Source organism: Panthera uncia, chromosome D1 (genome assembly GCF_023721935.1).
Source record: "Panthera uncia isolate 11264 chromosome D1, Puncia_PCG_1.0, whole genome shotgun sequence".
In the NCBI taxonomy this organism is placed as follows: Eukaryota; Metazoa; Chordata; class Mammalia; order Carnivora; family Felidae; genus Panthera; species Panthera uncia.
The window spans coordinates 88,542,775-88,563,564 of NC_064808.1; the positions used below are offsets into that span (position 1 = coordinate 88,542,775).

The 20,790-nt window shown below is 53.1% G+C and overlaps 2 protein-coding genes across 7 annotated transcripts in view; one reads left to right on the forward strand and one right to left on the reverse strand.

Moving 5' to 3' along the window:
• KIRREL3 (kirre like nephrin family adhesion molecule 3) overlaps positions 1-719 on the forward strand; it is a 493,013-nt gene extending 492,294 nt beyond the window's left edge. The window contains exon 16 of the mRNA XM_049654577.1: positions 74-719. Within this exon, the coding sequence (XP_049510534.1) occupies positions 74-517 (444 nt within the window). The 3' untranslated portion in view covers positions 518-719. The remainder of the gene's footprint in view (positions 1-73) is intronic.
• A 5,808-nt stretch (positions 720-6,527) lies between these two features.
• Positions 6,528-20,790, reverse strand: part of ST3GAL4 (ST3 beta-galactoside alpha-2,3-sialyltransferase 4) — a 38,039-nt gene continuing 23,776 nt past the window's right edge. For 5 of the 6 annotated variants that reach the window (XM_049654635.1, XM_049654630.1, XM_049654604.1 and 2 more), the window contains 10 exons: positions 19,981-20,056; positions 19,591-19,675; positions 19,103-19,183; positions 18,697-18,794; positions 18,413-18,473; positions 17,766-17,861; positions 17,480-17,669; positions 16,611-16,754; positions 13,137-13,280; positions 6,528-12,831 (listed from right to left, as the gene is read on the reverse strand). In XM_049654635.1, coding sequence (XP_049510592.1) covers positions 12,745-12,831; positions 13,137-13,280; positions 16,611-16,754; positions 17,480-17,669; positions 17,766-17,861; positions 18,413-18,473; positions 18,697-18,794; positions 19,103-19,183; positions 19,591-19,675; positions 19,981-19,996 — 1,002 coding nt within the window. In that variant the 5' untranslated portion in view covers positions 19,997-20,056 and the 3' untranslated portion in view covers positions 6,528-12,744. The remainder of the gene's footprint in view (positions 12,832-13,136; positions 13,281-16,610; positions 16,755-17,479; positions 17,670-17,765; positions 17,862-18,412; positions 18,474-18,696; positions 18,795-19,102; positions 19,184-19,590; positions 19,676-19,980; positions 20,057-20,790) is intronic. The other variant, XM_049654613.1, reaches the window with a different exon arrangement.

Sequence of the window (20,790 nt, forward strand, 5' to 3'; positions counted from 1 at the left end):
GCTCAGCCCAGAAAGCCCCCCTCACGGTCACTGCCCACCCAGTGACGCCGCTCTCGCTCTGGCCCCCTCCCAGGACCCCACCAACGGCTACTACAGCGTCAACACCTTCAAAGAGCACCACTCGACGCCCACCATCTCGCTAAGCAGCTGCCAGCCGGACCTGCGTCCCGCAGGCAAGCAGCGAGTGCCCACAGGCATGTCCTTCACCAACATCTACAGCACCCTGAGCGGCCAGGGCCGCCTGTACGACTACGGGCAGAGGTTCGTGCTGGGCATGGGCAGCTCGTCCATCGAGCTCTGCGAGCGGGAGTTCCAGAGAGGCTCTCTCAGCGACAGCAGCTCCTTCCTGGACACGCAGTGTGACAGCAGCGTCAGCAGCAGCGGCAAGCAGGACGGCTACGTGCAGTTCGACAAGGCCAGCAAGGCCTCCGCCTCCTCCTCCCACCACTCCCAGTCCTCCTCCCAAAACTCTGACCCCAGCCGACCCCTGCAGCGGAGGATGCAGACTCACGTCTGAGGATCCCAGACCCGGGACCGGGAAGGGCGGGGGAAGGGGCCGCGCCACCTGCTGGCTCCCCAGAGACTGCGGGGCGGGGGCTGCGCAGAGGACCCCAGAGGCGGCGGCCTCCAGGACAGTCCCCCGCCCCCAGCGCCTCTGCCGCCACCCTCCTCCGAAGCCCTGATCAAGCACAAACTCGGGTCCCCAGCTGCAGCGTGCCAGGGGCGGGGGGTGGGGGTGGGGGGTGGGGGGGTGGTTACATGGTCAGAGGAGTACATTACGAGTATGAGTACGCTGTGCTCCTTACCGGACACTCTGGTCCCCACCCCTTTCCCGGAGGCCCCTCCCACAGGCTCCAGAGGCAGCTATAACTTTGCTTTAATGAAACTGCCGTCTGCTCTCCGGCCTCCCCTTGAGCTCTATATTGCTGCCCCACAGCCCTACCCCTGTGCCTGTGTTCCTCCACAACCCTGGGGAGAAAGGGGGGTGAAGTGCTTCCCAGCACTCAGCTGCCCCAGAGACCCCAGTGCCCCCAGCTGCTCAGAGCCCAGACCCTGGATGCTGAGAAGTCAGAAAATGGCCCTGGAGCATCTCTCCCACCGCACTGGCCGCGGGCCCACCCCCAATTTGTTCGGTGTTTTGTGTCCATACTCTTGCAGTTCTGTCCTTGGACTTGAGGCCTCTGAACTCTGAGGTGGGACTGGGCCAGTCAGAGACTGGTGTCCTGGGAGGGCGAGGGAGGGGCAAGAGGGAACATGGGAACACTTGGGGAAACTCGCGGGACATGCCCCTTGCCAGGCTGTGCGATTCAGAGCCTCCCCACCCACCCCTGCTTCGTGTACTGCCCTACAGCACAATCAGAGTTAATATAAGCAGTGTGAGAGCTTCTCTGGCCAGGGTTCTTCAAATAGTCATTGGAGAGAGTGTTTCCTGGGCCTTGAGGGGACCAGAGGTCAAGTCTTTAAAATGGTGAGACTCCCCTTCTCAGCTGATGAATCTCCAGGGGCCTCGATCCACACAAGGAACAATGGTCCTGTCTTTAGTAAGACTCCACAGGCAAGAGAGAGTGTATCTACACATCACCCCACCTACTCACCACCTGAAAAGAAATGTTAGGGCCGTTACTCCAACAAATCCATTCTGTCCTTTTGTTCCTGTAGAGCCACAGGAAGAAGCCAAGAGCTCAGGGTATGCTCTGGGAACGCACGCTTCTTTGCCCTTCTTTGATTCGGTTTTCCCAGATAATGAAAGCAGGTGATGGCTTTGGTTGCACTGGCAATAACACCTACAGCAGGCTCCTCTCCTTGTGGTCGGGTTCAAGCCAGAGGGCGTGCAGACACAGGACCCATGCCATGTTCAGCTCAGAGGCAACGTGGCCATACTGGGCTCTGATGGGGTCATTCTAGGCCTGTCTCTCAGCAATATTCTGCAAGGGAAGCTGCTTCCGTTAGGGGTTCGGGGCAGGAGGCCCTCTTCAAAGAGTCTATGTCACCAAACATCCAAACACTCTGAGATTCCAATACTGTAAGAATGGCCTTGTTTGAATGGAAGGCTGGAGATCGCGATGGCAGACCAGGTCAGATGGAGAGGTATGGGCAAGTTAGAGCGCTGGTTCAGGAGCAGGATCCAAATGGAACTTTGGAAAACCCAGTGTCCCTACGGGGAGAGGTTCCTCTTAGGTTAGACCCTCTTTCTCCAACCTTCCCCAGGTAATCCTTACCCATCATGAGAACCTTCATCTCAAAAGTCTGTGCTTCCCTCCATGCACTGATTCCTTGGATGGCCCCAACCACAGGTTCTCTATATGACTCTCATAGCACCTCCGTCCAGAGGAGTGTTCTGCTTCTTCCGTATTTCCTATTGCTTCAAAATTCCCCAGTTCCCTAGATCAGTTCTTTTGCAGCCCCCAAGCCCAAGAGGGTGGAAACTGAGAAGAAATGTCAGTGTACATCCCAGTCCCCATCCTGCTCCTAGTACCATTCTGGCCACACACAGAGGCCAGGATGTTGGCCCCCGCGTGTTCGAGGTTAACCTTGACAAGCCTTCTCCTTTCCCGGACATGTTTTGCCCCTGCCAACAAGAAACAAAGATCTAAAACCAGATGCAAAATGTCATGGTATATAGAAAGAAGATGACTCAAGATTAGTCTGTTAATCCTCCCAGCCTTCCTCAACCTGGGTGGCAAATCTACCTGCTAAACTGCACCACACCCACCCGGCCCCTGACCCCTTGCCCCTGTCACACACTCAACCCACAGCTCTCAGAATAAGGTGGAGATACCCATTCTGTCCTGGAACCCCAGGTTAGGACAATAACCGGAAGAATAAGTGAGAAACCTATTCTCCCATAGAACAGGAAGAGCTCTCTCCCTCTTGATCATCAGGTACTCCAGGGTAAGAACACGGACAATCATTGGCAGACAAACAGGGAGCACAGGGGCTGCGTGGTCAAGACTCAGCTATGCAGGGCCCAACCCCACAAGCTCTCTCCAGTGCACAAGTACAGCAAAGAATTGCTGAAGGGCTAGGAGGTCACAAGTCAGGCCTCGGTGAAAGAGAAGAACACGGAAGCCTGGAGCTTCTGGAAAGTTGGGGCCTTGAGAAGGAGCCTAGGCTGCACTCCGTATACCCCTCGGTTGTCCCCAGCCCCCTTTACTTCCTGCTGAAGAGTGAGGCTGCAAGAAACTGGTAAAGGGAGGGCTTAAAAAAAAAGTTTTCAGGCAGAGGGAAGCCCTGAACTCTCCTGTAGGGGATTTCAAATTAACCGAAATGAGTGCTTTACATTTGTAATCATACTTAATCCTGAGAATTCTACACAGGATCATCATTTTACAGACGGGGGAATGAGGCTTCAAGAAGCCAAAAGATTTGCCCAAGGTCACAGGGCTAACAAGCGGCAAAGGTGACATTTAGACACACGTGATTTCCGCTACAAAATGTTTCCATCCGAAGCGCAAACTCAAGGCCACTGTCATCCCAGAATATGATGAAAATGGCTGACGCTAAAGGCCACCTGCTCATTCCTGCTGTGGAAAGGCTAAGCAAGGACGGACCACAGCTCTGTTAGGAAGGTGGGGGGGCGGGAGGGGGGGGACAAGCATCCTCCACCTCAAGTCCCCAGGCGACCTGGAAAGACCTCAACTCCTGGGAAACAAAGCTATGCTGTGTATCCAGTCACCCCCCACCCCCACCCTACCCCTACCAAGGCCAGTATCCAGTTTTCTGATAGCTTTAAAATTCATTATTGGCTCCGAGTCCCTGGATGGGAGCCCGGTTTCTAATTCTCAGGCTCGCTATCAGTCTGGAAAGCCCGGGGTCATTTCCAATACTTCTTCAACTTTCATGGAACAGGAAGCACCCTCACGTGGTGAGCTAGAATACCACAGCAAATCCGTTTCTGATGACGCTGATTATAGCAAGCGCTCTTAAGTAATAGGCCTCGAAGCTGCCTTTGCGCTTCCGGAGTGGAGAGGACCCAGGGAAAAGAAAACAAACATGATGTAGTGCTTGGGAAGCTTCTCAGACCTGGAGAAAAGGAGCCAACAGGAATTCATTCCGTCTCTCACTGCCGGCACTGGAGGCGTACAGGCAACGCAGGGCGTTTGCTATTATGGAATCAGAGTAGAAATCACAAGGTACACACCCCAAGTTCCGTTAGCTCTGCCCAGGTATCGTGTGTGCGGTTTAGGAGGGCACCAGACAAAAAGACCAAGGGGAGTCCTGCCATTGGTTTATGCTTTAGGAAGCTTCTCCACACGATAAACTTCATTAAAATTGAAGTATACGTATTGAAATAAAAACTGTATTTCCGCATAGATTTTTATTTAAAAGACCACTTGGTGTGCCCATTTAAAGAAACATTTTAGACGTGAGAATCACTGATAAAGAGCTCTCACTCCGATGGTTACTTCTCCTTAACAGTAAGGCTCCAATCGTCTTTTCCCCAACCCCCTATGTCTCAATCTTCCTAACTAGGTCATAAACTGGGGGAAATGAGAAAATTTCAAGCGAGTCTTCTTTCTAAAAATAAAGATTTGTTTCCCTGGATGCATACATTTTTGTCATAAGGAGAGGAGGATCATCCCTTCTCTCTCTAACTGCTATTCCTCCTGGGTCCATCTCCCCACTCCTCTCTAATGGCGAAGTCTTTGACATACACTAAAAGATTTCATTATTACAGGCCCCGTAGGTTGTTAGGGTCTTGGGGTTTTTTGTGTTTTTTTGTGTTTTTTTTAGCTCCTACCCGGCCCTCGTCTTTAAATGGCCTTTTGTGAATATACGCCATTCACAAGCTACATGGTTGAATTGTGGTCTACATCCCTGTGCCACTCCATGTTCCCAGAGCTCCTCTCTGGAACAATCTACTCAGCCCACCCCCGGGTCTGGGACATCCTCAACCCCGGAGCTTCCCGATCAGGGAGGCTGAGCTATGCAAAGGAATCTCCTTCCACTGCTTTTTTTTTTTTTTTTTTTAATTTAAATCCAAGGTAGTTAACGTATGGTGTAATAATGATTTCAGGAATAGAATTTAGTGATTCCTCACTTACATATAACACCCAGTGCTCATCCCAGCAAGTGTCTTCCTTAATGCCCCTTGCCCATCTAGCCCATGCCCCTACCCACCTCCCCTCCAGCAACCCTCATTTTGTTCTCTGTATTTAAGAATCTCTTATGGCTTGTCTCCCTCTCTGTTTTTATATTAATTTTGCTTCCCTTCCCTTATGTGCATCTGTTTTGTATCTTAAATTCCACATATGACTGAAGTCATATGATATTTGTCTTTCTCTGACTGACTTATTTCACTTAGCATAATACATTTTAGTTCCATCCACGTTGTTGCAAATGGCAAGATTTCATTCTTTTTGATCGCCGAGTAATATTCCATTGCGTGTGTGTGTGTGTGTGTGTGTGTGTGTGTGTGTATACACCACATTTTCTTTATCCATTCATCCATTGATGGGCATTTGGGCTCTTTCCATACTTTGGCTATTGTTGATAGTGCTGCTAAAAACATTGAGGTGTATGTGCCCCTTTGATATAGCATTCCTGTATCCTTTGGATAAATACCCAGTAGTGCAATTGCTGGGTCATAGGGAAGTTCTATTTTTAATTTTTGGAGGAACCTCCATACTGTTTTCCAGAGTGGCTGCACCAGCTTGCATTCCCACCAGCAGTGCAAAAGGGATCCTCTTTCTCTGCATCCTTGCCAACATCCGTTCTTGTCTGAGTTGTTAATTTTAGCCATTCTGACAGGTGTGAGGTGGTTCTGATTTGTACTTCTCTGATGATAAGTGATGTTGAGCGTCTTTTCATGTGTCGGTTAGCTATCTGGATGTCTTCTTTGGAGAAGTGTCTATTCATATCTTTTGCCCATTTCTTCACTGGATTATTTGGGTTTTGGGTGTTGATTTTGATACATTCTTTATAACTTTTGGATACTAACCCTTTCTCTGATATGTCATTTGCAAATATCTTCTCCCATTCCATTGGTTGCCTTTTAGTTTTGCTGATTGTTTCCTTCACTGTGCAACAGATTTTATCTTAATGAGGTCCCAATAGTTCATTTTTGCTTTTGTTTCCCTTGCCTCCAGAGACATGTCAAGTAAGAACTTTCTGTAGCCGAGGTCAAAGAGGTTGTTGCCTGTTTTCCTGTCTAGGATTTTGATGGCTTCCTGCCTTACGTTTAGGTCTTTCATCCATTTTGAGTTTATTTTTGTGTATGGTGTAAGAAAGTGGTCCAGGTTCATTTTTCTGCATGTCGTGTCCAGTTTTCCCAACACCATTTGCTGAAGAGACTGTCGTTTTTTTCCATTGGATACTCTTCCCTGTTTTATCAAAACTTAGTTGGCCATATGTTTGTGGGTCCATTTCTGGGTTCTCTATCCTGTTCCATTGATCTGTGTGTCTGTTTTTGTGCCAGGACCATACTGTCTTGATGATTACAGCTTTGAAATACAGTTTGAAATCCAGGATTGTGATGCCTCCAGCTTTGGTTTTCTTTTTCAGGATTGCTTTGGCTATTCAGGGTCTTTTCTGGTTCCACACAAATTTTAGGATTGTTTGTTCTAGCTCTGTGAAGAGTGCTGGTGTTATTTTGATAGGGATTGCATTGAATATGTAGATTGCTTTGGGTTGTATCGACATTTTAACAATATTTGTTCTTTCACCCCATGAGCATGGAATGTTTTTCATTTTGTGTGTGTGTGTGTGTGTGTGTGTCTTCTTCAACTTCTTTCAGAATTTTTCTACAGTTTTCAGTGTATAGATTTTTCCTCTTTGGTTAGGTTTATTTCTAGGTATTTTATGGGTTTTGGTGCAATTGTAAATGAGATCAGTTCCTTGATTTCTCTTTCTGCTGCTTCATTATTGGTGTGTAGAAATGCAACCAATTTCAATACATTGATTTTATATGCTGTGACTTAGCTGAATTCATGGATCAGTTCTAGCAGTTTTTTGGTGGAATCTTTTGGGTTTTCCATATAGATTATCATTTCATCTGCGAAGAGTGGAAGTTCGACTTCCTCCTTGCCGATTTGGATGCCTTTTATTCCTTTGTGTTGTCTGACTGCTGAGGCTAGGACTTCCATCACTATGTTGAATAACAGTGGCGAGAGTGGATGCTTCCACTGCTTCTCAACCCTTGTAAGTATCTTGGAATGCTATGAGACCATTCAGTTAATGCTCCCTTATAACTGTCCTCCGTGCAGTGAATCTAAAGTATTAATGTTCAAAGACAAGGGAAATGAAGTCTCAGGAAACAGGTCTTCTTTGGGAGAATTTGGGTCTTAATTAACTGGGGCTTCTCTGAAATCTGTTCCCAATTATGCAAGGGGAAAAGTGCTACTCGGGATAGGAGCTAAATATGGGGATTCATCCCCTTGAAGGTCACCCTCGATTAGGCAAAGACATTGTCAGGGGGATTAAATTAAAAGAAACGACTTTCACCCCTTTGGTAAGGAAATTAAAAGGCCCTGCTGCCCAATGAGTAAGCAGCGTATTGATGACAGTAATGGACTTGCACTTGAGAGAAATACTGAATTGGAGAAGGGATTTTTGGATGAAAACCTCCTCTCTGACTTTTAATTTAAAAGTTTCTCTAGCTCTCCTGCCAAGCAGGGTCTCCATCAGTGGGACATAAATCTACAGAGAAAAAAGAACTGAACTGGAGAGAATCTCCCTACCAGACTCTAATTTCTACTCTTGTGAGTTTTTTTTCCCCAGGAGAGAAACACATTTTTAAGCAAGAGAAGATACTCCTTAAGTGTTAAAGTTGGTGATGTATGTAAACAGTGTTTTAGGAAGCCTCAGAATGATAGATGGTTCTGGAATAGCTTAGTTCAGTAATTCCAACTTCTATCCCCTGGGGTGATTTCAACATCTGAGCCTTCTCTCATTGCGTCCACCCAGCTCCACCCTCCCAGTCTTGAGAGAAAGCCATGCCTCTCTTGAGGGGTGGGTGGGCTTTACATTGTTGGTCTTCCTTGGGACCCTGAAATCAACCCCCAAAAGTTCATTTTCCCCCTAAAACTTCTGTCAGATCCTCTGTGCTAACCCTCCTAGACAGGACGGTGGTCTCTCCCACCTGCTCCCAGCTCTCTGTAATCACTTTACACAAAGTGATTACACCAAATCTGACACCTAATGAGACTCGAGGGTCACTGCTCGGGCACAGGATCCCCAAAATCTCTCACAAGAGAGGTAAACTCACCGAGAAGGAACTGGACAGGAAAACAGGCTATCACTACAGACACTCACGCGTCCGTCCCTCCTTAAACTTTTAAGTTGGAAAGATTTCCTGGATCCGCATCTGGTACAGAACCATGGGGATACTCAAAACTAACAAATCGTTTTCTGAAGCTATAATTAAGACATCAAAAAGGTCAGAGGGTCTAGAGGAGAGCGTCCCAACTCTGACACTGTCCTTCTCAACCTGAGTTTAGGAACCTCCTGTCGTATGCCGCATACCATCAAAATGGATCCTGTCGCCCAAGAAACCACACTCTCCAAAAACCCGGAAGGCAACTGACTTCAGCTTGAAAACCACTACCAGAGAACACTTTGAACTCACTGTTCATTGTGTGATTAGGCCAAGCCTGCAGTTGAGTCATTTCACCAATGTCTTACTTTCCCCTACTTAGCTTGTGGGCGATTTGAAGACAAAGGCTTTTCTGTTAACCGGCCATGTTACTCAGTACCTGGGCAAATATTTGGCCCTCCAGATGTGTGTACCTCACCTGTTTCGTAGGCTTTCTGGTATTTTTCACCATGCAAGGCAGCTTTCCAACCTAATATTTATATCATACTTTACAGTCTACACAATGTTTTCCCAACCATATTCCCATTAGATCCTTAGAACCTCATTGTGAGATAGGCATGCATTTTTACAGATGGAGGGACAGAGGGGTGCTTGGCTCATTACATGACCCAGCAGGGAGAACCCACGATCCAACCACCGCCCCGTATTTTGTGTGTGCTACACCTTGCTGCCTCGAAGCCAGAACTGTTTCCAAGCTCAATTTTTTCATAAGCTAGACAGCCTCTGGGGTAAAACAACTGGATGTACTTATGTCCTCGGAAAGTGTAAATAAAAACCCGAACTGTCCAAATTGAAGGCAATGCCATGTGATGTGAATATAGAGTATCATTTAAATGGGTTCCTGAGCTACGTAAAAGGCCTAAACTCTGCCTTGCCCACTTAGGTGGTCGAGCTGGGCGTCCCTTCACTTCTCCAGGCCTCAGTTTCCCCCTCTGTGGAGGAGGGCTGGTCCTAGAGTCTACACTGGATGAAGATCTCTTCCGCTCCCTTGCTGTCCAAGCCTGTTTCACCCCGGCCTCTGCGATGAACTCAACGTAGGTCACGCAAAGGAGGCCCAGCGGGTGGCAGAGGAGCCCTGGTCTGCCCTGCCTGAGCAAAAGGGGACAGAAGGGCGCGGACCCCGTAGCCCGCCCCGTCATCCCTCTGCAGCCCGGCAGCCGTAGCCAGGGGCCTGAGCGGGTTGCCAGGGAGGCGCCGGCCAAGGACGAGGCGGGGCGCTGGGGTCGGCGGCGCCCCGAGAGGACTCGGGGCGGACTGCGGGAGGTCCCCTCTCCGCCGCGGCCACCCCCACCCGGTTCCCACAGCCGCCAAGGCCAGCCCCGCGCCCGCGCCCATGACGCATGCGCGCCCCAGCCTCGGCCACCGCCGCTGGGGGCGGGGCAGGCCGAGCGCAGTTGCCGCTCCGGCGCCCGAACACCCGCCCGCAGGAGAAAGGCGCGCGTGTCTAATTAACACAGCTCGACACCAGGGATTAGGATGGGCTGTGCGCGCAGACCTTAGAGTTGAAAGAGGCCATGAGATCATCCTGAAGTCTAGACTGCTGGAGCAGTGGTTCTGGGTGCTTGTTAAAATTCCAGATTCCTGGGCCTCATCCCCAGCGGCCTGGATGCGACCCAAGAATCCATTCTTTACATCACCCTCCAGATAATTCTGGCATAAGTGGTCATTGGCTGGGCCCACCGTCTCATTTCAATGAATATACGAGTCCGATCATAGACATAGAAATGATCGGCCCAGGGGCGTCTGGGTGGCTCAGTTGGTTAAGAGTCCAACTTAGTTCAGGGCATGATCTCCCGGCTCGTGGGTTCAAGCCCTGCATCGGGCTCTGTGGTGACAGCTCAGAGCCTGGAGCCTGCTTCGGATTCCGTGTCTCCCTCTATCTGCCCCTCTCCCGCTCCCGCTGTCTCTCACGTGCAAATATAAATACACGTTTAAAAAATGAAAAAAGAAACGATTGGCCCAAGATCGTACAGAATGAAGTGGCAGAGCCTGGTGTCCCAAGTTTGTGGACTTGCACTCAAGTGCTTTCCCCTCCGGTTCCATCCTTCCCCTCATGTTCAGGGCAGTTTAATAAGTACCAGGCAGGCTGGAAGGCAGTTCATTTCCATTGGTTGAGCTAAGTGAAGAATGACAGTCCCTTTCTCAGAACACCAAAGAACCCCGTCCAGCGACTCCACATCAAAGCTCCACTCCTGACTCTGACCTTGGGCCAGTACTGACTCACTCTGCGTTGGGGTCGGGGCATCCTGGAGAGAGCTAAGCCCACCAGAGGGAACGGTGACCAATTTGGGTGTATACGCTCCCTCCCCGTACACACCCCTTGTCAGTATGTCAGTGTGAAAGACTCTGCATATGGCATTAGAGGCATAACCCAACAAGAATGTAAAATGCTCCCGTGTCTTTATGCATGTGTGTGGAGTTGCGGGGGAGGCGGGGGCAGGGTCTGACCCATCCAAGTGTGCTGGATTCTGGCTCAAGTTTAGGCGTGTTCAGTAACAGGCAGTGGCCCCAGTCCAGGACAGCTGGATCATATGTGCTGACAGCCACTTTCAATGGCCCTGGATGGGGAAATGGACACTCCCTTGCACACCCTCACGAGAAGCCGAGAAGCCGCTGGGGAAGCATCAGGGATAAGCAGAGATAAGATCCCTGCACAGGTTCACACCCCTGCTGGTCAGCCGGTTGTCCCCCGTCTCCTGCCAGGTCAAAGCCTGGGAGACAAAGCCTGCCCCTGTAGAGAGGGGAGGGGGCTTGCGGCTGCAGATGCTGGGACCTATTTGCTTTCAGAATTCCCCTCTCCCCTGGAGGGAGAGCAGCTAGCCAAGCAATTACACCAGGCGATTCCATTGCCAGTGACGGTCCTCAGGACCGTTCCGTGGCACGAGGTTGGGTGTTTTCAAGGCTACTCCGACACTCGGTCCAGAAGTATGTCATCTGCCTCTGCTTCTCCCAAATCTCTGCCCCTCTTTATCTGTCCTGACCCAGCCTCGCTGTCTCAAAACCTCAAAGCTGCAACTCTTTCCGAGAAAGCCAGGAACACAGCTGTGAGTCCCATTCCCTGTGGGGGAGTTCCAGCTCTCCCTCCTGGCTCCAGATGTAAAGGAACAGCTGTGGGGGTGGCAAGATGCCTAGCTGGCAGCTAAGTGGGGCCTGGGAAGATGGAGAACAAAGCAGGGAGATACAGGCAAATGGCAGGGCTCTCGTAATTCTAGAGACTCGGGGAAAACAGCATTTTGTCCCCTGGCCCGGCAACTGGCTGGATGGGCCTTGCCAAATCCCTCAGACGTTGCCTGAGTCCTGCCCATCCCCATCCTGGCAGCCTGGGCCACTGGCAAGACCTTCTCTAAACTCCATTTTATGATTCCCACTTAATCTGAGAAAGGAAACTTGGCTTCCTTTGTCTGGCTCCACCCCTGCCCTCAGACGCACACCTCCCAGCATGAGGTTCTAGAAGCTTAAGGCTGGAGAGGGAAAGACAGGGAGTGGGGGGAGGGTTCTGCCACTCCCATCTGGCATCCTCCCACCCCCTCCTACCTCTGGAACGTTAAACCAGGATGCAAGATGCCAGGTTGGCTGTCCAGAGACGGGCTGCTCTGGGCCCCACCTGCTCGCCTGGCTGCACCAGGATGACAACATATGACTTGGCACCGAGCGCCAAACCCAGTAACCATTTCCGGAAGGACCATGGCCTACGCTGGGTCCCACGGGGTCCCAGAGACACTGCCGGTCTTTAGCAACCCTGTCTACTGCTGGGACAGGGGGCCCCCTGCCGTGATCCACTGCCCCGTCCATGCTCTCCCCAACTTGAAGGACACAGGGTATCACAACTCCTTCCGTTTTAGGAAAAATAGTTTAATGATAGGTTTCAAACCTCTTTTCTAGATGAGGTCCCATTCTCCGTGGAACCCCCATACCAGTGCTCTTCCCATGCCTGCTGGGAGGTAGCAGCCCCTCTCTGGAGGGCACCCACCCACTCCGGACATCCCTGCCCTCCTGGGAGGCCTGCTCTGGGTCTAGGCTTTGGTGGGCCCAGCACTTTTGTGTTTTTTATAAAAAGCGGGCAGAACACTGTACTATGCCCTCTCTTCCAGATACCATGGGACCAGCCCATGGCACATTCCTACCTTTTAATTAAATAGCCCATTAAATAACCTCCCAGTGGTGGTGGAGAAGGGATGCCACAGCCAACAGACCCCATGCCTCGAACGGCCTCCCACCACCCTAGGGCCTCCACCCTGACGGGATCGGGCCTCCACAAGAGCAGCCCGGGGCACGGCCTCATCTTAGACCTGGCCAGTACCAGGACCCCTCTCCACACAGGGGACGGTGAGTCCAGGCAGGTCCTGCTGGTGCCAGGCACCCCCACAGCCAGGGACGGGGCCGCTCAGGTGGCAGAGCGGGCAGACTGTTGGGTATAACTCCTGCCCAAGTCAGAAGAAGGTGAGGTTCTTGACTGCTCCAATCTCCAGCATCCGCTTGATGGCCAGGGCCTCTTGGGAGACGTTGTGGCCTGACCCCTGTGGAAACAGCCAAGGAAGCAAACTGAAGGACTCCCAGGGACCTCCCTGGCCCAAGAAGGTGCCTCTGGTGCTCCCCACGGCCCTGCACTTCCGGGACCTCCCTTCCCCGTGCTGGCTCCCACAAGGAAGACAGGACCCATGTGGCCAGACACAGAGGACTCCGGCTGGGAGTCCAGGGGTCTCGGTTCCAGTTCTGACCCTCTGAGTTCCTCACCACGAGCCACCTCTGGGCCCCTGGCACCACTCTCACTCACCCAGTGTCCCCAGCCCCGCCCCACAGCTCGGAAGCAGGGGCCGCTTACCGCCATGGATTTGAGCGTGATCTGTTCGTAGTAGTGAATGGTCTGCTTCCTGTTGTGGGCGTCTGGGTAGCCAAAGCCAGCGATGTGCACCAGGTCGCAGAGGTGGAGTGCCAGGGTGATGGCCAGCAGGCCTGTGGTGGGCTTCTGAGGGACAAGGGGGTGGGGAAATATTAGAGGGAGCCCTTCTCCCTTCCCCGCCTTCTAGGCCAGCGCTCTGCAACAGACTCTGTCATCCCTGCGGTGTTCTTCATGTCCCGTCTATACAGCAGTCACCAGCCTCGTGCGGCTACTGGGCATAGGGGCGGGGCTTGTGCAGCGGCAGTAGAGCTGGATCTCTTCCTTTATTTAATTTTACACTTAATTAATTTAACTTTTTAAATTTAAATAGCCACAAGTGGCTCATGGCTACCAGACTGGACAGTATAACCCAATGCGTCGCAGGGAGGTTTGGGCCTTTCAGGCATGATGATGGCACTCAGGATGACAATGATGATGACAATAATAATAATAATAATAATAACATCTATTACCTTTTGAGCACTTACTGTGTGCCAGACACTATGTTAAGTATTTTACCCAGTATAATATATCATTGCCTCCAATCCTCACAAAAACACTTTGAGGTAGACCTTATGATGGGCCCCGTTTTACCGATGGGGAAACTGAGGCTTACAACTGTTAAAAAAAACTTGCTCAAGGAGTGGAAAGGCTCTGCTCTCTGCCTCGGAAAACCTCATCTCTTTCAGAAAACCCGGGCTCTCTCACTCATGGGCCGTGGGCCTCGTGATGAGGGTGGGGTGGGCTCTCCCCTTCCGTGAAGTGGGGACAGCACCCTCTGGGCTGCTATGGGGACCTACCTTCTCCATCCCTAATTCATCCATGGGGAGGGGCAACCTGATACCCTAGGCTCGCAAATCCTGCCTTCCTCAGCTCCAGCAACCTGCCTTGCCGACCACTTGAGCTGCCCGCTCCCATTTAGGAACCGCTCCCTAGACCTTGTCAGGCCTCCCACTGCCAGGTTTTTCCTGGTGTCCCTGCCGAGCTCTCCTGTTGATTCAGCTGTCCCTTCCTGCCTGGGCCTTCTGTTTCACCCCTGCTGCTTCAACCACCACTGCGTTATCTTATCCAGTTCGCACCTTTGCCGAACCACATCTCCATGGCCTTCGAGCCAGCTCTGCCTAGACACGGGCTCCTGAAACTTGCCAGACTCTCCCCTCCCCACCGAACCCCCTCTATTGGTTAAGCACGTTGCCGTCCAGCCAGCTGTCTAAGCCGGAAACCTAGAATTGTTATAAATCTCTCAACTTCACTGAGAAATAAATGGTGTCGCAGGAGATCCCTAAGATAACCCCCAATGACCCCTGAGTGCCTACAAATCTGAGATATATTACATTATACTGCTCCAGAGGTGCCATCGGTCGTAAGATAGAGAGATAATCCTGGTGGGTTTGACCTAATCACCTGAGCTTTTTGCCTCTGGGTCTAGAGGGGGGCCATGGAGGAAGTCAGGGGTGTGAAGCACAAGAAGGATTTATCATGTCATTGCTGGCTGGAAGGCGGACGGGGGCTGTATCGTAAGAAACACGCACAATCTCTAAGACCCGAGGGTGTCAAGGCTGAGAACCGGCAAAGGAAACGAGACCTCAGTCCTGAAACCACAAGGAACTGAATTCCTCTGACAAGAAGAGGCTCGTCGGTTGGCTCAGTTGGTTAAGCCTCCAACTCTTGATTCCAGCTCAGGTCATGATCCCACGGTTCCCGAGTTCGAGCCCCGCATCTGCTCTGCGCTGACAGCTCGGAGCCCGCTTGGCATTCTGTCTCCCTCTCTCCCTGCCCCTCCTCCACTCGCTCTCTCTCACTTTCAAAATGAAGAAGTAAACATTAAAAAATATGTCTAAACAAAAAGGATCTTGGAAGCGCATTCTCCCCCCTCAGCCTCCAGGTAAGAACCCAGTCCAGCTGCCAAGTGGATTTCAGCCTTGGACACCCTGCGCAGAGAAGCCAGCCGTCGTGCTGAACTTCTGGCCTCCAGAACTGTGAGGCCATCAACAGGTATTGCTTTAGGCCACTCAACTGTGGTGATTTGTGAGGTGGGCAGCAATGGGAAATGACTACATCAGGGACGTCTCTTCCCATTCCCTTCCCATGCCCAGCTCCGGCCTTCCCTTTCTGTCCCACACGCCATCAGGGCCCTAAAACGTCACCTTGCTGCTCCCCTCCAACCTCACTTGCACTAGAACACAATGCTGGAGAAGCTGGCTGGTCTTGCCAAAAGAAATACCTTTTCCCCAAGTCTCTGCCCTATGGGCCCCATGACCCCTCAAGGCCCAACTCCAACCTCCTCTGGGTGGGGCTGGGGCGGGGGTGGGGGGGGGGTGGGGGGGGGGGGCTCCCAGGCAGCCCCAGGCAGAGGTCTGCCCCTCCCCCCAGATCCTACAACATTTGAAACGACTCTCTATTAGCGCATTCTGCCACTCCATGTTGCAACCCGTGTGTTTATTCTGCTGGACTGAGTGTCCTTAGGGCAAGGTACAGGTCTTACCCCCCCCCAAGCATGCAAATTTGGGGCTGGGACTGACCGGCTACAAAAGGAGGCATTCAACATATGGAGCTAAATCATAGTAGATGTTCAGTGAAGAATAAAATTATCTATTCAAAATTTGGCACATAGAGTGAGCACCCACTGTGTACCAACCTCCATAACAGGCATGTTACAGAATCATGTTTTTTAATTCCACAAGGGCCTTAAGAAGTCAGTCCTAATACTGTCCCCACCACACAGATAAGGGAGAGCGAGGCTCAAAGTAGCTGATCTGCCCAAGGCCATAGAGTAAGCAGGGCAGCCGAGTCCCATCTGTGTTTGCTGGTTGCCTCTGAAACTATCCCACACAGCCTCTCTGCGGGCTCAAAGGACATGTGCGGAAGTCCTTGGGAAGGTACGAGCTGGTGGCTAAACTGTAACTTGCAAAACTATACCATGACTCCCAAAATTGACACGTCGCACCAAGCCAAGACAAACTGAAGCTCCTTTAATTCATTCTGACTAATATGTTCCAATGTAAGATCGCAGATAAAGTGACCTAACAGCAACTGCACAGATTCAGGTTGCTCCAAAGTCAAGGCCATGGACGGTCCCAGCAACTCCCTAGTTTATAAGTTCTGACCAGTGCCTACCAAAACCTCGAACTCCGGCCCCACGCCGTATACAGACCCTTCCCTCACTCCCCGCTCTGCAGATGCCCCATGGTTCTAAAAAGAGCTCACTCACCCTTCCTGCAGACTTCGAACAAACCAGACTGAATACAGGGGTGTGCCTGGAGGCATGGTCCAGAGGCCATCACAGGTGCTGCTCAAATGCCAACTGTCGTCTCTATTGTTACTTTCCCCTCTCACGGGGTCCTCCGAGGCTTCCCAGGCCTCTAGAAATGTCCCAGCCCGAAGCTCTGGCTTCCCTGCCCACAGCCCCACCATCACCTGCTTAATCTTGCGAGGCTGCTGCATGGGCAGGTTCAGCAGTTTGTCAGCTGCGATCTCCATGAAGAAGGGGTTGAGAATCCGCACCTGTCTGGGGTTGACGTCCCAGATGAGGGGAGGCTGCTTCCAGAAGCCCTTTCGCACCTAGAGGGCACAGGGTTGGAAGGGAGATATGAGGATGTGAGGACCTTTATCAAGTCCAGCCCGGTGGTCATCAGAGGTGGGGTCCATGTGGTGGCATAGGCCCTCGGGAATGAGGGGTGAGAAGGGGAGGGAGGTGGAGGCCAGCGCCGGAGAGGGGAAGGGAGACCGGAGGAGAGAATCAGGGGGAGAGAGAAGGGAGGGCACTCCCCAGGGGAGGCCAGGTGACACAGTGTTTAGAATATGGGGTCCAACCACTGCCCACTTCCAAGGATATCCAAACAGGTGGAAGGGGCTTGAGTTTGAGGTTGTCGAAACATCTGGCAAAAATGCGAGATGAGACCATTCAGCATTTGACTGGATGGAAAAAAGACACAGTGGACCCAACCCGGAAGGGCAGATGTCCTGTTCTAACCTACATCCTGCCTGGAGGTCACTACCGACCAGTTCCTCTGCTCCCAGATTTCTCACACATATTTTGGCAGCTTCCGTGTCCCAGGCAGCCTCAAGCCTGGGGTGCCCCTGGCTACCGCCACCTGGCTCCTGCAGTCCGTCAGGCCCCGGCTGCTGGGGTGGCTTCTCAGAAGCCCCACAGAACATGGGGTTCACGCCTTCCCCTCCTGGCCTCTTCAGGACCACAGGGCAGACACGGTGGAGCATGACATCCTGAGACAGGCAGTGTCCCATCCCTGGGCCTCGACCCCTCCCCTCCCAGTCTCCCCACTCACCCTCTTCTTATCACTCAGGATGGTCTCAATCCAGTGGAAGTCCATTGCCTTGAAAGCTACCAGGACGAGGAGCGTGTCTGGATTGTTCTCCACTTTGGGGTTGAAGTGGGCAGACTCAGGGTAGAAGAGACGCATGGTGGTCTTGGAGCCCACGTCGCCCTCATAGCCAGCCACTGGGGCGTTGTTCAATCTGGGAGGCGGGGTGGAGGGTGCCCGTCACCCAGAGCCCCGCTGGCCCATCTACAGTCACTCCCAAGCAGAAGGGGCGAGGGCCAGTCCCACAGACCTGATGACCACGTCGTACTTGTTGATGGCGTCTCCCAGCGAGCTATTGCGAAGCCGGTGCCCATTCCCCACCACCACGCAGCGGCGACATTTAAGACTGCCAACGGGAGAGGGTGATCAGCCGCAGGAGTGACCCCTGCTCCTGCTCCACTCAACCCCTGCCCTGGGTCTGCCTGGGGCCTGGCTTAGGGTTCCTTTTCAGGCCACCTCGGCCCTTGATCCCCACGGACCAGGCATCTCCTGGGAGTCCTGCTTTCACGCTCCTGCTGACTCCACAGCCCTGGGCTTTGACAGGAGAGGAGACTGAGCAGAGCACAGAAGACACAGGAGGAACGGAGGGAAACCCCTGGCCGGGGGGACTAATAAGCAGCCCCATTTCAAAGCCCCCTCGCCTGCTGCCCAGGCCTGCCCATTGCCACGGCGACAGCCTGCCCGCTACGGCCCCCCGGATGCCCGGGCTCAGTTGCCGTGGACACTGGCGTCCCTGCCTCCTCTGGAGACGGGCAGGCTAGGAAGAAGGGTCAAATTGGCCACAGGGGACCAGAGACAGGAAGGCTCACTGGGAGAAGCTGGCCCACGACTGGCACCTGGGACCTGGGGGCAGGAAGGGAAAGGCGTTCAGACCCAGTGCAAGGAGCGGCTCCTTACCTCTGGATGCTCTCTGGAATGGAGTAGCTGGTGATAGCTAGAACCCGGAGAAGCAGGTCCTCTACAAAAAGATGAGGATTGGGACGGGTGATGACAACAGTAGCTTTGCAAAGGCTAAAGACTGTCCCTCCACCGCTCCCCAGAGGCTTGGCTGCCTCTTCCTCCCCTGACCTCAGCATCAGAGCCTGGCTCACAACGTGGGCGCTGGGACCATGGGCAGCGAAGAACAAGGAGCTGTGTGGCCAAGGTGAGCCCACCATTCCCATCAACCCCGCACGTCTTACCGCTCCCCTTGGTCCCATAGGGCAGCTCATAGGCAGACGGCGTCTTGACCCAGAAATAATCCTTCAGCTGCAGGAAGATGGGCTGATCTCGGGAGTAGCTGCACGGAGGTGAAAGCAGGGTGGGGATGAGAAAGGGATTAATCTTGAAGCCAGAATCAGGGTCAGGTCAGGCCCCGGACTGATATGAGGGATCAGGAGGATGTCCGCTCTCTGGACGGCCTCCCTGGAAACAGCTCTGTGCTGACATGTTCAAGGGCCTCTCCTCCCCTCACGGGTTAACCCCGTGACCTAACCCATGTCTGCTAACGCGGTCCCCTCCACCTCGCCGGCACTGAGGCCCCCACCCTGTGCAACCCTCAATCCACCTCACCCCATGCCCTGTCCCGCCTCAGCCTCAAGTACTTACTTGCCAAAGAGCTTAGAGGCCTTCCTCTCTGCCTCACCCTGGAAGCACGGCTCCTTCTTCTCTGGGCTGGGAAAATAAAAACTGGAGACAGAAAAGGAGAGGAGGCGGGAGCTCTGGTCACACCTCATAGACCCAGGGGCCAGCGTCCCAGGCAGCCCCAACCTTCTCCCACAGTGCGGGCAGTGTGATGTGATAGCAGCATACAATCCTCTCAACCCAAGTTCGCCCTGAAACCAGCTCGTTCTGGATCCAGCTCTTCCTTTCTCCTGAACTCCCCAGGTGGGGGCCCTGGGGAGCCATCCCAGACCCTACCCGCCAAACCCACCACCTGCCCTCCTGGAGGCATTTCGTGCCAGTAGCTCAAGGGAGGGGTCACGCCCCGGCCCTCAACACCCTCCTGGCCCCACTACGTCTGCCACCTCATGACGCCCCATCCCTGAGCCCACGCCTGAGTAGAACCAATGGAAGGACATGGAAACTGGACTCACAGCTCAATGTACCTGTCTTCTCGGGAGATGGAATACCACACCATGACGATCAGGACCAGCGTCAACATGGCCAGGAGCTTCAAGCCTGCAGGGCACATGCACAGAGGAGCTAGAGGCTGAGACAGGCGGGTAGAGCGCCAGTCCACCTGCCCTGTTTTGGGCCCTTACAACCTCCAGCTCAAGCAGACCCAGTGGTTGGCCCTCGCCTGGCCCTAGTTTTCCAGCAGAGGGCTTGGACCTGAGTGTTTCCACGGTCTTTGAAGATGAAGAGAGGGCCCCCTGGCTCCCTGCCTGTCCCTCCACAACCCCCAGGGGGACCCAGGATGATGCTGAAGACAGCTTCTGGGGGGCCCATCCTTCAGGGCGGGGGAGCCCTGGGACAACACTCACGGGATTTGCTGATCATGTTTCTCAGCGGGTAGCAGGGTTCCTGGGGAGAGCTGTCATCCCGGCTGCCTCGGGCCACCTAGGAGGTAGGAGTCATGTGTGGTCAGCTCCGCAAACTTCCTGCCTAGACACTAGAGTAGGACACACGCGCCTGCCTTCCCTTCTCCAGAAAGCACAGAGCTGCTTCTGGGGAGGCCATCCAGAGAGCGGACATCCTCCTAATCCCTCAAGGGCGGCATCAGGGGTCCAGGTGGGGCATATGCCACAGAAAGGGAAACCAAGCCCCACACCTCGAAGATTAGGTCTCAAGCCAGACTGGCCTCTTCCAGCTTCCCTGGCGTGGTTTCTCGGGGCTCCTTGTCCTCTTCCTCACTTGGATCTGGGAAGGGCCAGCTCCAGGAGACAGACGGACACCTCGACCCACTTTGCTGAGCTTTACCTATCCTCCGCCATCCAAAGCATTCCCTCAGTTCTGGCGGCCGCCCACCTCTCCATCCTCAGTCTCCCACTACTAAGCCAAACAGGTCCTCTCAGGCCAGACACTGGGGCGACAATGCACCATGGGACGGTGCGTACAGCCTCCTCCAGATCTTCTGGACTCTGACTAAAACGCAGTGCCCAAACCCTTAGCATCCCAGTGCTAGAGGGGGAGGAGGAGGGCGGGGAGTCCAGGAAGGCAAGTGTTTGAAGGGGAGTGCAGGGAGGGAGGAGGGTCTGGTTGGTAGAGGAAGAGACAGGAGACCCCTCTGGGTAAGGGCAAAGGACAAAGGGCGTGGCAAGGACAGGGCTCTGGAAAGGGGCCAGCTGCTATAT